The 14,847-nt window shown below is 29.2% G+C and overlaps 1 protein-coding gene across 2 annotated transcripts in view; it reads right to left on the bottom strand.

Annotated features, from left to right (window-relative positions):
- LOC142323974 (inositol polyphosphate 5-phosphatase K-like) overlaps positions 1–14,847 on the bottom strand; it is a 65,335-nt gene that overhangs the window by 22,214 nt on the left and 28,274 nt on the right. For both annotated transcript variants that reach the window (XM_075364430.1, XM_075364429.1), the window contains exons 3-4: positions 9,665–9,742; positions 3,125–3,448 (exon numbers count right to left, since the gene is read on the bottom strand). In XM_075364430.1, coding sequence (XP_075220545.1) covers positions 3,125–3,448; positions 9,665–9,742 — 402 coding nt within the window. The remainder of the gene's footprint in view (positions 1–3,124; positions 3,449–9,664; positions 9,743–14,847) is intronic.

The raw sequence follows: 14,847 nt of genomic DNA, 5'->3' as shown, positions 1-14,847 counted from the left end.
ATAGAGATAGGGGGGGAGATAAAAAACATGTATAGTAATGATTTAAGTTTTTATTAAGTATATTTAAATCTTTTACTTTTAATTTTTGAAGTGAAGATTCTAAAAAAATGAAGCAATAACCAAAATGTTTAATATAAGAATATTAACATCACAAGTGATTCTATATTAGTGATTAACAATTAATTTTAAAAATTGGGAGCTCCCCTATCAAGGGGAGTGATCTCCCCTGATACTGAGTGATCTTAATGACTTTTTGTTTGGTTTTGAGCATTAAAAATTTTAATTTGCAAAAAACATTTCCATTTTGGGGCTTCTATACTCAAGGAAGCATTCAGATAAAATGAATTTTTAAGAAAATAATCCCTGTGGTGACAAATTAAAAAAAAAATTTAAGTTATTTATATAGCACAAAGATACAACCATAATTTTTAATATATAAAGTTGTAATTTTGTAGGAAGGAGTGAATATTTTTGGCTACTTTTTTTTCAAGAAATATTAAAGAGCTACCATTAAGACTTACAAGAAATATTTTTTGCTAAAGTGTAAAAATTTGAAATTTTATTTCAGCAAAAACTTTTTGCAAAAATTTAATACATTCTTTCTTCTGAAGGTAGTATCCATATACAAAGTTTGAAGAAAATCGGTCAACGGAGTCAAGAGTTATAAGACCAAATAAATACAGGCCAACAAACATATACACGTACATCAGTCTGACAAAGATAGATTTTTTGGACTTGGGAGCACTGGAATAAAAGGTTTTTGCAAATTATTTACAATTTATCTAAATCTATTTTTTTTTCATTAAATTTTTAAAAAGATGTTTTCTAAGGCACGAAACTTTAAAAAAATTTTCTTTTTTGACTGACCTGTATACTTTCCTGTTATAACTATAGTAGCATATACCACTACAGCCGGGAAAGTGAAAATATAGAAGAAAGAAAAAAATAACTATTATTTATAGCTGTATATAATTTTTTTTTATGTTTTCAACAGCATTTCAAATGTTTAATTAGAATAGCATTCAAGAATAAAACATTCTTTAATATCTTTTGTTTAGTTAAGTGTTATGGACACTTATAATTGCAACATTTACAAGTAAAAATTACTTGTTCATATTACAGACAAAGGTTACTCACAGTGGCCAGATTTATACAAGGCTATCATAAAAAAATGCTAGGGTTTCAGTGACTCAAATCAAGGCATTAAGGACATTTTTTAGAAATTATACTAAAAGCCTCCATTCAAAACATTTGTGCAACACCTATTTAACTACTGCATCAAACTCTGTATTATGACAGAAGGGTTTCTTTTTTTCTGTTAAATAAAAAGCAGAATGCATTTCATGCTGACTGAAGTCGTCAATAACTTTAATTTAATGTAAATTCTGATATACACATAAAAAGAAGTCATGAAAGCACATATCATGCTAGTTCAAAGTAATCTGTTCTCAATCAGAAGAATGTGTTTAATGAATTACACAATTTGCAATCAGAATTCCTATAAATCCACTTCTCATCAAAGTCTTGAGTTACAAATTTCCAAAAACAACCATTCATAAAGTTCTGTGTAAAAGCTTACATAGGTATGAATACAAAATTTACTGCAAGAAATAAAACCATCTGTTACAGAACAACATTTTCAGTTTTTTGTTGAAATTTTAGAAAAAATGAGCAAAAACAATTATTTTTTCAGATCTCTTGGTATGTTAAATGATTACTGCTGTCCTCAACCAAATTAACCCAAAAATTGTATTATATCAGATTTATTTCCATCAAGATGATTAATCCTTACACTTTAATATATATATTAACCAGGCTTTGAATGAAAATTTTACAGATATATGGATAGACCAAGAACATCATACACCCTGGCCTCCTACATAACCCTTGTGATTTTTTCTTATGGGGATACGTTAAAAACTTCCAAAAATTACATAACCTGAACCAGTTAAAGGAAAGAATAAGAGAAGGGATTACAACTATAACAGAAGATATGAATAAGCAAAAACTGATTATCAATTAGACATTTACCAAGGGATGAAGGCACACACAGCGAAACTTTGACAAATACACACTAAGCAGTAATATTTTTTTTATTTATTTAATTTATGCCTTAAACCCCCATCATTGTTTACGATAGCCCATAATTTGCTTCTTGTTAATTTACTATCAGTATAGCCAAATTACTCCAGTATGAAATATTGTTTTAATCACCATGGAAAACAGCAGTAATATAATATAGAAATTACTGTTAAACTTATGAATCCAGAAACGTATATGAAACCATCAAAGTTAACATTAACTATTTAGTATTCATATAGAAAACTTTCACAGATTGGTCTCTTAACATTTAACAATTACATATGAAAATTAACAATTACATTGAAAATTTCCAATAAACTAATTTTGTGGCTAGTTTCCAAGCAATATGGGTTATAGACAATTTCTCTGACTTTCTATATTTTTAATGAGCCATATGTTCCTTTATTCTACTCAAGTTTGCCTTATGTATCCTAAATTGCAATTATCCAAATCAATTGCATAAGCTTTTTAGTTTGCTATAAATTATGTTAGTAAACGGATGAATTAACTGAATGCTTTTAATGCACCTTTTAATCTTTTGATGGCTGCTGTTGGGAAACTACAGTTTCCCATAAGTATTTATGATCAAATTACTGCTTAATTCGTTCATGAATAAAATTAAGTAAGTCATATGAAGAAATTAATTTTACATAATTTGAGTATAATAATAAAATAATTGTAAGGGAATAAATAACGTTTAAGTCCTTAAAGCAACAAAAAAGCAAGTAGAACTATCCCATTATCTTTAAAAGTCCAATTAAGACAGACCACTTCACAACATCCTTCACAAAACTGTGCTGCCACAAGTATATTTTCCTTTCATAAGGATCTCATCACCAGTTGACTATAGGCACTTTTACACAATACATCAGACTAGAATTTATAGAATAAAATTAATACAGGTTAAGATTTTCTAGTAACATACATTCTTATTACATTTAACTAACTATTAAAATCATTTCATTTAAAACTAGTAAAATCACTAACTAGTAAAATCATTTACGTTTTAACTCTATTAAAATCAGAGAAAAATACTACTTACTCATGGAACATAATTTCACTAGATTCTTTGTTATTAAATTTTAATTGCTTCAATATACTTGTATAATCATGTATCCTATAATTATTATACTCTTCATGAGCAGTTAGGTGGCAATTAACAAAACAAAATGAACAACCTTGAATATCAAACCTAAAACCCATAGCACCTTTATTGCCCCACAGTCCCATAAGACCAGTACGTACATACTGGCATTCCATATCACGTAAATGTGGTACTAACTTTTTTATACAGAAAACACTCATAACCATTCCCATTAATCTTAATGTCTTCACTTTAGCAAAACCATAATGTGACAAAACTGCCCTAAAACAGAACAAAGAAAAAAATTAACAAGTAATCATGATGTTATAAGAAACAAATACTTAATTACAAAACTTATGTGACCAATCTCATAAATTAAATTTTATCATTAAATAAAAAGGAACACCAAAACTTTATTTGAATATAAAAAAGATTAGGAATCTCAAATATAGTTTTATAATGGATATCATTTGTGCAAATTGCTAATAGAAAAAGACAAATGATAAATCCCAACATGGTTGAATTCTAATAAATACCAAATATCCAAGGTTAACCTTATATGAATTTTTCATATTACTATGTAACTTATTATTACTATTCTATGTATCAAATGAGCGAAAAAAATGTTCTATCAAAAACAGCGATTCCACTTTATTTTCCCTCTATCTGTGATTTCGAGTGTTTTAAAGAAAAACTTATAACTCAAGATCAGATTGAGGAATCATAATACTTGATACACATATTTACAACAACTTTCTCTAATAAATAAAAAATAATATGTAAACATGTTCACAAATTTCAAAATCTCAGCCAAATTTCTTTATCTTTTGTATCTCTTTATTGTCTGTTATATTAAGTTTGAGCACTTGTTTACAACCAGATTTAATTGGAGATTACTTAATCAAATCATGACAACAGTGACAATTGTTTAACTACGTGACCTGTCTTAAACATCACCGGAAGCAAACACATATTTTTCCTGACCAAGCTTTTTTGGTTTGAAATAAATTCTTTTAACATGCCCACAAAATGCATTTATTATTTGTCGAATACCAACCGCAGTAAAGAAATTATTTCTTAGGAACCAAATTCTGCACGACTTTCAAAACATTAGCAACATGCTAATTCCAGAGAAGGGTATGTGGACTTTTCATATGTGCTGTATATCGTACAGATACATATATATGTATATTTAAATTCTATTAAACCACCTAGTACAGAATATTGAGTTAAGAGATAGATATCTTACCCTAATTTGTTATGAAAATACTTTTGCAGGATTCCACATCCTCAGTAATGATTGAAATAATTTTGTCGCTGCATAATAAAAATATAAAATACCCAAAGATGTTCTGGGAAGAATGTTAGATTTACTCCTGCAAATATAATTGAGAACTGAATTTTTAATCATTTTTTATTTATTGTTGTTCCTGTTAAGGGAAATCTGTGAATCTTGCTATGATTGCAAATACTACACCTATTGATATAACATAGTGGAAGGGAGCAAGTGAGTGGTCCTTTACTTTTTTTTTGTATTAGTTTAGCAGATCAGTTGGGGTTAAGGGGTAACTTCATCTTACTTGCTTAGAGAGGAATTTCCTTTATTAAATGATTAGGTTATAATTGTTGACTTAATTTTTTTAATTTTTGGTCTTTAAAAAAAATTTTGTTATAAAAATAAAACAGTGATAATTGTGTATGAATTTTGTTTGTATTTAAAAATGTAATATTTTTCTAATATATTTAATTTTATGTCATCTTTATTAATTTCTAATATTTCTAAATTTGAGTTAATATCAGAAATAGAATGTTTATTGTTTATTAAATGATCTGCCATATTAGATAAAACTAATTTATTATTTTTGTAATTTCTATAATGTTCAAGAAATCTAGTTTTAAAGGATGTATTTTTTTTTATCTACATAAATAAAATTACAATCATTACATTTAATTTTATAAATTCCACACAGATTGTTTACTTTATTATTATTTTTTAAATATATTATTAGGTGGTTATTAGATTTGCATGTTGATTTAAATATTTCTTTATTGTAAGTTTTAGTAATGTCTTCAATGATATTAGTGAATTTTCATTTTCATTCTTGTATATTTTTCACTCTTCTGTGTCTTATACAAGGTAAACTACCTAATAACCAATTTTTTTATAGTTTTTTATAAATATTATTAATTAAAGTAGTATCATATCGATTTTCAACCCCTATAAGTTTTATGATATTTATTTCATTAATTAATTTTTCTTTGTTGTTATGTGTGAATTTGGTTGCTCTATTGACAGTATTTGGGTAAACGTGTTAATTTTATGAGACCAAGGGTGATTTGATCTTTTATGAATTATTATATAATTAGATGTAGGTTTTCTATGTATTGATCTTTCAATTTGGTTGTCGTTTATTTCGATACTGACATTTAAATAATTTAACATACCATTATTACTTATTTCAAATGTGAATTTTATACTTCCATTATAAAAATTTATTCCGTTTAATATTATTAGATGTTCATTGTTTATTATTGGATAATAAATAATGAGAATATATTCATACCATGTCCAATTTAAAACTTTATGTATATGAATGATACCATGTACTAATTTACTCTCAAAATTCTGAATATATTTCTGACATAATAGCTTATAGTAGAAATCACATAGGTTAAGGTATGTTTTTTGTGAATAATATTTGTTATTAAATTCAAAATAGATTTGTTGATATACAATTCTTAAAATACTGATGATACCTTTAATAAATTTTGAATTTTCTTGGTTATTTTGTAATTTATTTTTTATTATTTTTATTGTATGGTCTATAGATATGCTAAGCATATGTGTTAGTTATGTCATAACTAACCAATCTAGTGTCTTTACTTACATTTAAGCTATTTAATTTATTTATATTTTATTTAATTCTACTTCTGATATCAACACTAATTTAGAAATAATAGAAATAAAGATGACGAAATTAAATATATCAGAAAAATATTATATATATAAAAACAAACAAAATTTCAGTTTGATAAACCGTCAGACAGTGTTTGAGGGAGACGTTCTTAAAAAAACTGCAATGGTAGCAGCACTCGTGTAAATTAATACACAATTATTATTTTAGTATTTTTATTATGCAATAAAGGAATTATTTCAATCATGACTGAGGATGTGGGATCCTGCAAAAGTACTTTTATGAAAAATTAAGGTAGGATATGACTTCTCAATATTCTATACTAGGTGGTTTATTTAATAGAATTGAAATTTAATTTTAATTAATTTAACAGTACAAAGGAATAATATGAATCATAAAAGATTAATTTCAGTAAAGTAATACATACATAAAGTCAATACTTATAAGACCCATATTCCTCTGTACCAATATATTGCATTTTTTTATAATCAAAAACCAACTTGAACAACCCAAGTACAGAATTACAAAGTAAATGAAATGACATTTACCTAATTTTTTTCTTTTCTTTATTCCAAAAGCACTTTCATGGGATCCTGCATCATCAGCTGTGTATATATATTATGTAAAATTACATATCAAACTTAATTTTTTTTTTTAGAATAAAAATTAAAATATTAAAATTACTATCATATATACAAAACATGAAGTCAATTACAAAGTAAATGAAATGACATTTACTCATTTCCTTTACTTTGTAATTCTGTACTTGGGTTGTTCAAGTTGTTTTTTGATTATAAAAAAATACAATATATAAGTGTATACATACAGGGACAGGCAGACATACAACAAAATTTTAAATAATTAGAAAAAATGAAGTAAAGTTACTAATCTTTATTTAAAGTTGGAAATATTTTCTACAAAAGCAGAAATTTCAATATACATTACGTTTTAAAAACTACTTCACTTAAGTGCTGTCCATTTTCAGCAAATCAATTATGAAAATTTTGGATAGCGCAGTGCAATGTGTTCTCTGGAATGTTGGTGATTTCCTCTTCAATCTGTGTTTTGAGCTGGACAAGGTTTCTTGGTCTAGTCTGGTACAAAAAAGTCTGCAGATGTCCCACATAAAAAGAAGTCACAAACTGAAAGGTCTGGAGATTAGGGTGGCTAAGAGATGTTAGCAGTCCTTGAAATTATGTGATCCCGAAACAAATGTCTCACTGCTGCCATAGACTGACGGGTAGTGTGTGAGGTGGCTCCATCCTATTGAAACCAGGTTTGCTGAAGGTCAAGATTTAGAAGAGAATGAAGCCTAGGAACAAAAAATGTCTATTACAAGTCGACATTAACATCGAGACAACAACAGTGACAGCAGAGCCTCTTCATCTTCAAGAAGTAAAGGCCTATCGCCCCACAATACGTAACTGCACACCATACAGTAAGTTTAGCACTGTGTAATGGACGCTGGGGTAGCTGAGCACGGTTTATTTATGTACAGTTAACAGAAGTTCTGTTTATTCACATATTCACTTAAGTGAAAATGGGCTTCATCTGACATCCAAGAATTTTCAATAAAGTTAGCGTTCTCATTGATTTTAGACAACCATTTTTCACAAAATTGCAGATCAATCGTTAGGTTTCACTTCTTGGACAATTTGAATCTTGTAAGGTTGTGGAGTATTTTTTGCACGCTCCAATGATGAGGCAATTTTCCATACTGAATGACAAGGACTCCTTACCAATACAGCTTTCACAGGATCATTGTTTTCTGGTGTATGTACAAACAATACATACCCACTAGGTTTTTTTTCAAAGCTGAACCAGTCTGTTTTAAAGGTATGAACCCAAGTTTTGATTGTGTGTGAAGAAGGAACTTGACCATAGTGTTGCCGAAACATTCTTTATGCAGCCGTCACACTGTCTCACCATGTTGGTAAAACGCCCTTACAGCAACCGCATGCTCTACAACATTCCACTGCTCCATCACAACTAAATGTCTGTTACTGCTCAACAGTTTAACAACTTTATCCCACTTATGGTATACCTACAAGGTTGCCAACATAAAATTCAAAATTTCTGGTTTTTCTGCATCAACCAGTATATTGTCATGTGTTCACGGTTCAACAAGGATATTGAGAGACTAACATAGCAAAAATTTCTTATAAATACAATTTATTACTCTCAAATATATAAAATAGAATAATAAATATATATTCAAATTAAATAAATTCATATTAATAATACGATTGATTTAATATCAATTAAACTATAAACACCAAAAATACAATTATGATTTATCATACAATTGATAATAACTAATACTGCGTTAACAATAAAATATCAATAGAAAAATCTACAGTTCATACAATTCTCTGTACTAACTAACTCTACCCTTTATGAATAAAATACTGTCACTTTTATTACTGTTCACAAATAACTCACCCAAAAGCTTCTTATTTTCAACCACTGTTCAAAACTGAATGCCTGTGATGCACTCTTCACTCATTGTTACCAAACACTTACTGTGATCGCTGTTATAGCACTGTACTGAACTCAAGCTTGAAAAACCAAATAACTGTGTCACTCCACTGACCCAACAGTATTTATACTTTCTGGTTTGCAACCAGTACCCAGTTATCCTTTTGATTGCTCAAGCATAATAATTCTTACTGTCCGCACCTTCAACACTTAAGTCTTTTTCTAGAAAGAATCCCTTTGTTGTTCCTTCTAGATTCTTTGTTCTTTATTTTATCTCTTTTTTCTTTCTGGAAACCTCTCTACCCATTACAAAATATAAAACCACATTATGTAAGTGTTATATATTATAATATATAAAACCACAAAGAAATTGAAAGCCATTTTCATATATAATAACTAAACTAAGAAAAATATTTTAAGTTAACACTGTGATAAAAAATTCCAACCACAAAATATCATATTTCAGAAAAATTTACAAACTTTTGGGTAAACACTTACTGTGATCGCTGTTATAGCACTGTACTGAACTCAAGCTTGAAAAACCAAATAACTGTGTCACTCCACTGACCCAATAGTATTTATACTTTCTGGTTTGCAACCAGTACCCAGTTATCCTTTTGATTGCTCAAGCATAATAATTCTTACTGTCCGCACCTTCAACACTTAAGTCTTTTTCTAGAAAGAATCCCTTTGTTGTTCCTTCTAGATTCTTTGTTCTTTATTTTATCTCTTTTTTCTTTCTGGAAACCTCTCTACCCATTACAAAATATAAAACCACATTATGTAAGTGTTATATATTATAATATATAAAACCACAAAGAAATTGAAAGCCATTTTCATATATAATAACTAAACTAAGAAAAATATTTTAAGTTAACACTGTGATAAAAAATTCCAACCACAAAATATCATATTTCAGAAAAATTTACAAACTTTTGGGTAAACAAAATTTCTTTTATTTTAAAAGTGGTAGATTTTAAGAATAATCTGATCTTTTATCAGATTCAACTTTTATTGATACCACAACCATTCAATTCCCTAAGAACATAATCAGCAAAACAGATTAAGAAAAAAAAAATTATAAATTACTGAATTTAAAGAATACCTGAAAGCATTTGTCCAAGGATCAGTGAAAAGTGTGTCTTGAAAATAATGTAAAGGCTGAGAACTTACTTCTTGTAACCTGAAACATAAAAATTGCAGTAAATTAGTTATAATAAATAATCAGGTTCAGACATGAGGGCACAAGAATCAAATATCAACTATCTCTACATATAATACATACAGCACAAGAGAAATCAACAATTGCAAGTTTAACTGGTCTAGTGGGTGGGATCTAAAGTGAATGTCCAGGATACAGTTTTCACAATACTGAAACCTAATAACCAAATTATATAGGATATTAATAATTTCCTCTGCTCTATTACAAGTATTACTCTGAAGTACAACACAGGCATGAAAATATTACTAATTCTGACACATGAAAAGCATTACTGACCCAAATAGGGTAGACTGTTGTAAAATAATGACCATCAAATTACAAAAGTATTCTGAATAAATTTCTGCATGGTTTCAATGGGCAAAATTCCTTCAAAATTATTTTATTATTATCACCTTCTTTTCTTTAATATGAAAAATTATGACATTCTTTTGAAAGGTCTTAAAATCGTACTTTTAACAATTTACATATTTACGGCTTAACTTTACGATTTAATATTTACATATTTAAAAGATCATTTTTTAATTATGTATTTTGAATACTGGTTTATGTAATGGCAGATACTCTTAAATTTTGATTACTTATAGTTCAGACATTAAAAAAGCATGTTATTTGGGTTTTAACATTTGTATAATTACATAAAACTATAAAATTACATCCAATGTAATACAGTGTTCATAAAAATAATTGGTATGAACCATGTTTTAATTTTATTAAATATACTGTCCAGTGTGTTGCAGTTAACAAACAACAGAAATTAACTTTGAACCCACTAAAATAACAAGCAACATAGATTAAAATGGGTTATAAAAAGTTTTTCAAATGCATGGATTCATAACCAGTAATAAAATACTCTATCAGTTGGTTTACACAATATTTACTAAATATGATAAATAAAAAGGAATGGTTATATAAAAATAAAAAACACCAAATCCATACTAAACTACTGAACAAGCTAGTGCAGTGGTTCCCAAACTTTTCCTAGTCACAGCGCCCTTTTTTAATAAAATTTTTCCATGGCACCCTACCCTAAGTAAAAGTAGACTACTTGTAAGTATGAGATAAAAATAAATAGAACTCATGTATCTTCATTATTTAACTTTTTTCATTTTTTACATTAAATTAACAATTAATGTGATGGATGAGCCTGCAAATCACTGCACATTTTCTCAAATCGTAGAATTAAACTGAACATGGCCACCCTCATTTCCTTTTCCATGTTGATTTTTGCTCTATACTTGCTTTTTATTACAGTGACCGTCGAAAACCCAACTTTGCACAAATACAATGTTGAAAATGGAATTAAAATCGACTGAGCCTTATCACTTAGAAGGGGTTATTCAACATTTATTGAAATCCAAAATTCTGTCAATTCCATGCTGCCAAATTTTGCTTTCAAACTGTTGTCGCAAGATAACTTGATAAGGTTCTCTCCTTCTGCAAAAGTAAATTCAGAAGGGCACTAGTGTTAAATGGATCTTGAATCCATGCAAACCTATCAAAGTTTTCATTTTGAAAGTATTTCTCAAACCAGATAATTAGCTGTGATAAGTGCCCTTCAAGCATGGTTCTTATATATTGAGAAAGATCAAAATCATTTGACGTCAAAAATTGCTGCAATATTAAAAAACAATCTTTGCCTGCATCTTCATTCAATTTTCTTCTCTATAGTTTGAGTTTTTTTATAAAAGCTGATATTTTTTCAGTTGACTTCAAAAAGTGCAAGTTTTTTTCCTGCAGAGAGATTAAGGGAATTCAACTTTTCAAAAATGTCGCATAAATATGCTAGTTTTATTTTAAAAATTGGCATCTTCTGAACTTCATATCCTTCCTCTTTAAGGAAAATAAAAGTTTCTTGCTGCAATTAAAAGGTACGCAATATAACACTACAAGAGAGCCATCGTACAATGTTATAGTACAACAAAGAGAAGTGTTCGGCTCCCATATCCTCACACAGTTTTTTTAAAAAACTTTGCTTTCAATGGATGAGATTTTATAAAATTTACCACATTCACCACACATTCTAAAACCTGATTCAATGGAGGGATCCTGTAATGGAGAAGTAATGTTAAGGTCTGTGTATCTTAGACCTGTAAAAAAATGAAGAAATAAAGAAAATAATTAATAACTTGAAAAATAAGTCTGGTGAGATTGATGGGATACATACTTCTGAGATTAAGCAATAATATTAAATATATTGATGGTTTAATATATTTAAACAATTTAAGCTACTATACTGGTATATGGCCAGGTCAATTGAAAATGGGTGGGGTTATACCAATTTTTAAAGTTTGATAAAATTAATCCTGGAAATTATACACCTACTTCTCTTGTTTCTAATTTTGCAAAGATAAATGAAAAACTATTACATACTAGAATTTTGAATTTCCTAAATACATATAATATTCTCTTCTAACTCACAATATGGTTTTAGAAAGGGTCTTGGAACTAGACATAATTGCTGCCTGACTTAAAGTCTACCACCTACCAAAATCTAGAAAAAAATAAACCTGTAGTTGCTATATTTTTGGATCTGGCTAAAGCATTCACTACTGTAGACCACAAAATTTTAACTGAAAAGCTTGAAAAATTGATATCAGAGGTTTACCTCTACAGTTACTTCAAAATTATCTAAATAGAAGACAATATGTTAAAATTAATGGAATAAAAAGCAACCTACAAGGTTTGAACACTGGTGTTCCTCAGGCAGCCATGCTTGGCCCTTCATTACTTACTGTTTTTATTAATGATTTATTTGAACTACAAAATCCTGATTGTAAAATGTTGTCTTATGCTGATGACATAGTTACAATATGATACGGAAATTCTTGATTTGAAGTTTATAATAAATTGGAAAAACAACTTTCTGGATTAAAAGTATGGTTAGATTCTAATAAGTTAGCTGTAAATGTAAGACTGTCTGCTTAATTTTTGGTAATCATTATAACTGAATTCTTACTGATTTTAATGTTATAAATTTGTTCAAAGAAAATGTTACACAAACTATTTAGGTATTATATCACTGATCAATATTTCGGATGGAATTATGAAATTTCAAATAAAATATACTGTTTTCATATTATCTAGATTAAACAAAATTGCATGGAAGTCAGCTAATATCATTCAATACCATACAATTATTGAGAATATACTCATATAAAGAAATTGGCAGAGGAATCAGACAGGAGATCTGCCATCAGATACAGTGATTGGTTGGAAACAGAGGTATTATGAATGAGTTGTCAAAAAAAGGCAGCATACAGGTAGGAGAGTATTAATCATCAATAAATAAGTCAACTGATTGATTCTTCACATGTAGTGCATACGACTAGTCAAAGCAACGGCATATACAGGAATTTAGATGGCAGAAGGCAATCGGAAACCACCTCCATATTTCCTACAAGAACCATTTATCATGCATTGGGCAGAGTTCCCCAATGCAATGAGACTTTCCAGACTTTTAAAATTTCCCTGCTCAATCAAATCTCTGGGGGGAAGGTTCATTATTGAAGTCAAAGCAGTTAAGATGAATGTGCTTAAGAAGGTTAATATTGGTCCTTGGAATGTACAGAATCTCTATGAAGCAGGAAAGGTAGAAAATCTGGTTCATTAAGAGAAAAGACTAGAAATAAATGTATTTAGATTTAACTGTAACATAATGGCCAGATGTTGGAACTTGTCATGTGTCAAAGGTATGCCTTTCACTATTCTGGTAACCAAGATAATAATCATAGATGAGGAGTGTACCATTGTATCAGAAAATTTATCTCACTGTTTTCTCGACTTCATGCCTTATTATGACAAGATGACCATAATTAACTTCAATAGTCAGCCTCTGAATTTAAATATTTTACAGGTCTGAAATAAATGCCAACAGTCCAGATGTCTTAAGATTCTTCATCTTGAAGTTCAGTTGTTGTGAACAATATTTGGTAAGGTTCCAATTACCACCTCACCAAATGATAGACCAGAAAATGTAGTTGGATTTTGACAGTTTATAAACAAATTAATAGAAAAATTTAGTCCATAGTTACAAGAGCATGTACTTATCCAGGTGCAAGTATCCCTAGTGATCATACACTGTTATTGGTAATGATCAAAATCAAGCTAAAAAGAAATAGAAAGTTGAAAAATTAAGGTTTTATTTAGTAGGCTACTCTCTGTATAGCAGAGAAAATGATACTAAAAATCTACGAAACAAAGCTTGTAGTTAGCAGTGAATGAGATCAATGATGGAACAAACACTGTGATAGCTCTGAAGGTACTTGAGGTGAACCTTACAATATGGGAGGAGGTAGGAAGAAACTTCATGTACACTGCTCATAATGGGAAAGTTATCAGAAGCAGGATCAAAGGAAAAGTTGAATGACCTGAAATTCTCATACTGATGGCTGATCCCCAAATATTCAGACAATAGGTATAGGGGTTGTTCAAAACATACTTGTCCTGACAAAGAAATTCCCTACTTTTATAAATATCATCAGTAAAATCCAATTTGTCCGACTGTGAAATAACCTGTTGTCTAAGCTTTGATCTTATCATTTATAGTGAATCTTTGTCCAGCAAGTCATTTCTTCAGGTCTGGAAAGAGGAAATAATTACTACGAGCCAAATCTGGCAAGTACAGTGCATATGGAACCATTTAAAAGCATATGTCATGGAGTTTTGCAGCAACAACCTGAGAGTGTACACACATCTCATGGCTCATTACATGGTAAAAGAGCACTTTCTTTTTTGACCAGATGTGCGATGTTTAGCCAGAATAGCACCCTTCAATTGGTCCAGCAGTGAAGCGCAAAACTACCCTGTAATAGTCCTGCTTTTTTCCACGTACTCTATCAACATCATATCACAAGAATCCCAAAAAAAACCTCAGCTGTGACTTTTAATGTCAAAACTTTCTGGTTAACCTGATCGTCACAAGCAACGCATACGTCTGAACCTTCGCAGCTCACCAACTAAACGATCATTTTTGACAAATATCAAGTCAAAATTTGGTCATACTTGTGCAGTATCTGTGTAATGTTGAAAATTTTCTCAATGATTGTTGTAGAACAGAGTGGTCATTG

Source organism: Lycorma delicatula, chromosome 4, assembly GCF_047948215.1.
Source record: "Lycorma delicatula isolate Av1 chromosome 4, ASM4794821v1, whole genome shotgun sequence".
Lineage (NCBI taxonomy): Eukaryota > Metazoa > Arthropoda > Insecta > Hemiptera > Fulgoridae > Lycorma > Lycorma delicatula.
The sequence above is the reverse complement of the archived record's forward strand: the minus strand, read 5'-3'. Positions and strand labels throughout refer to the sequence as shown.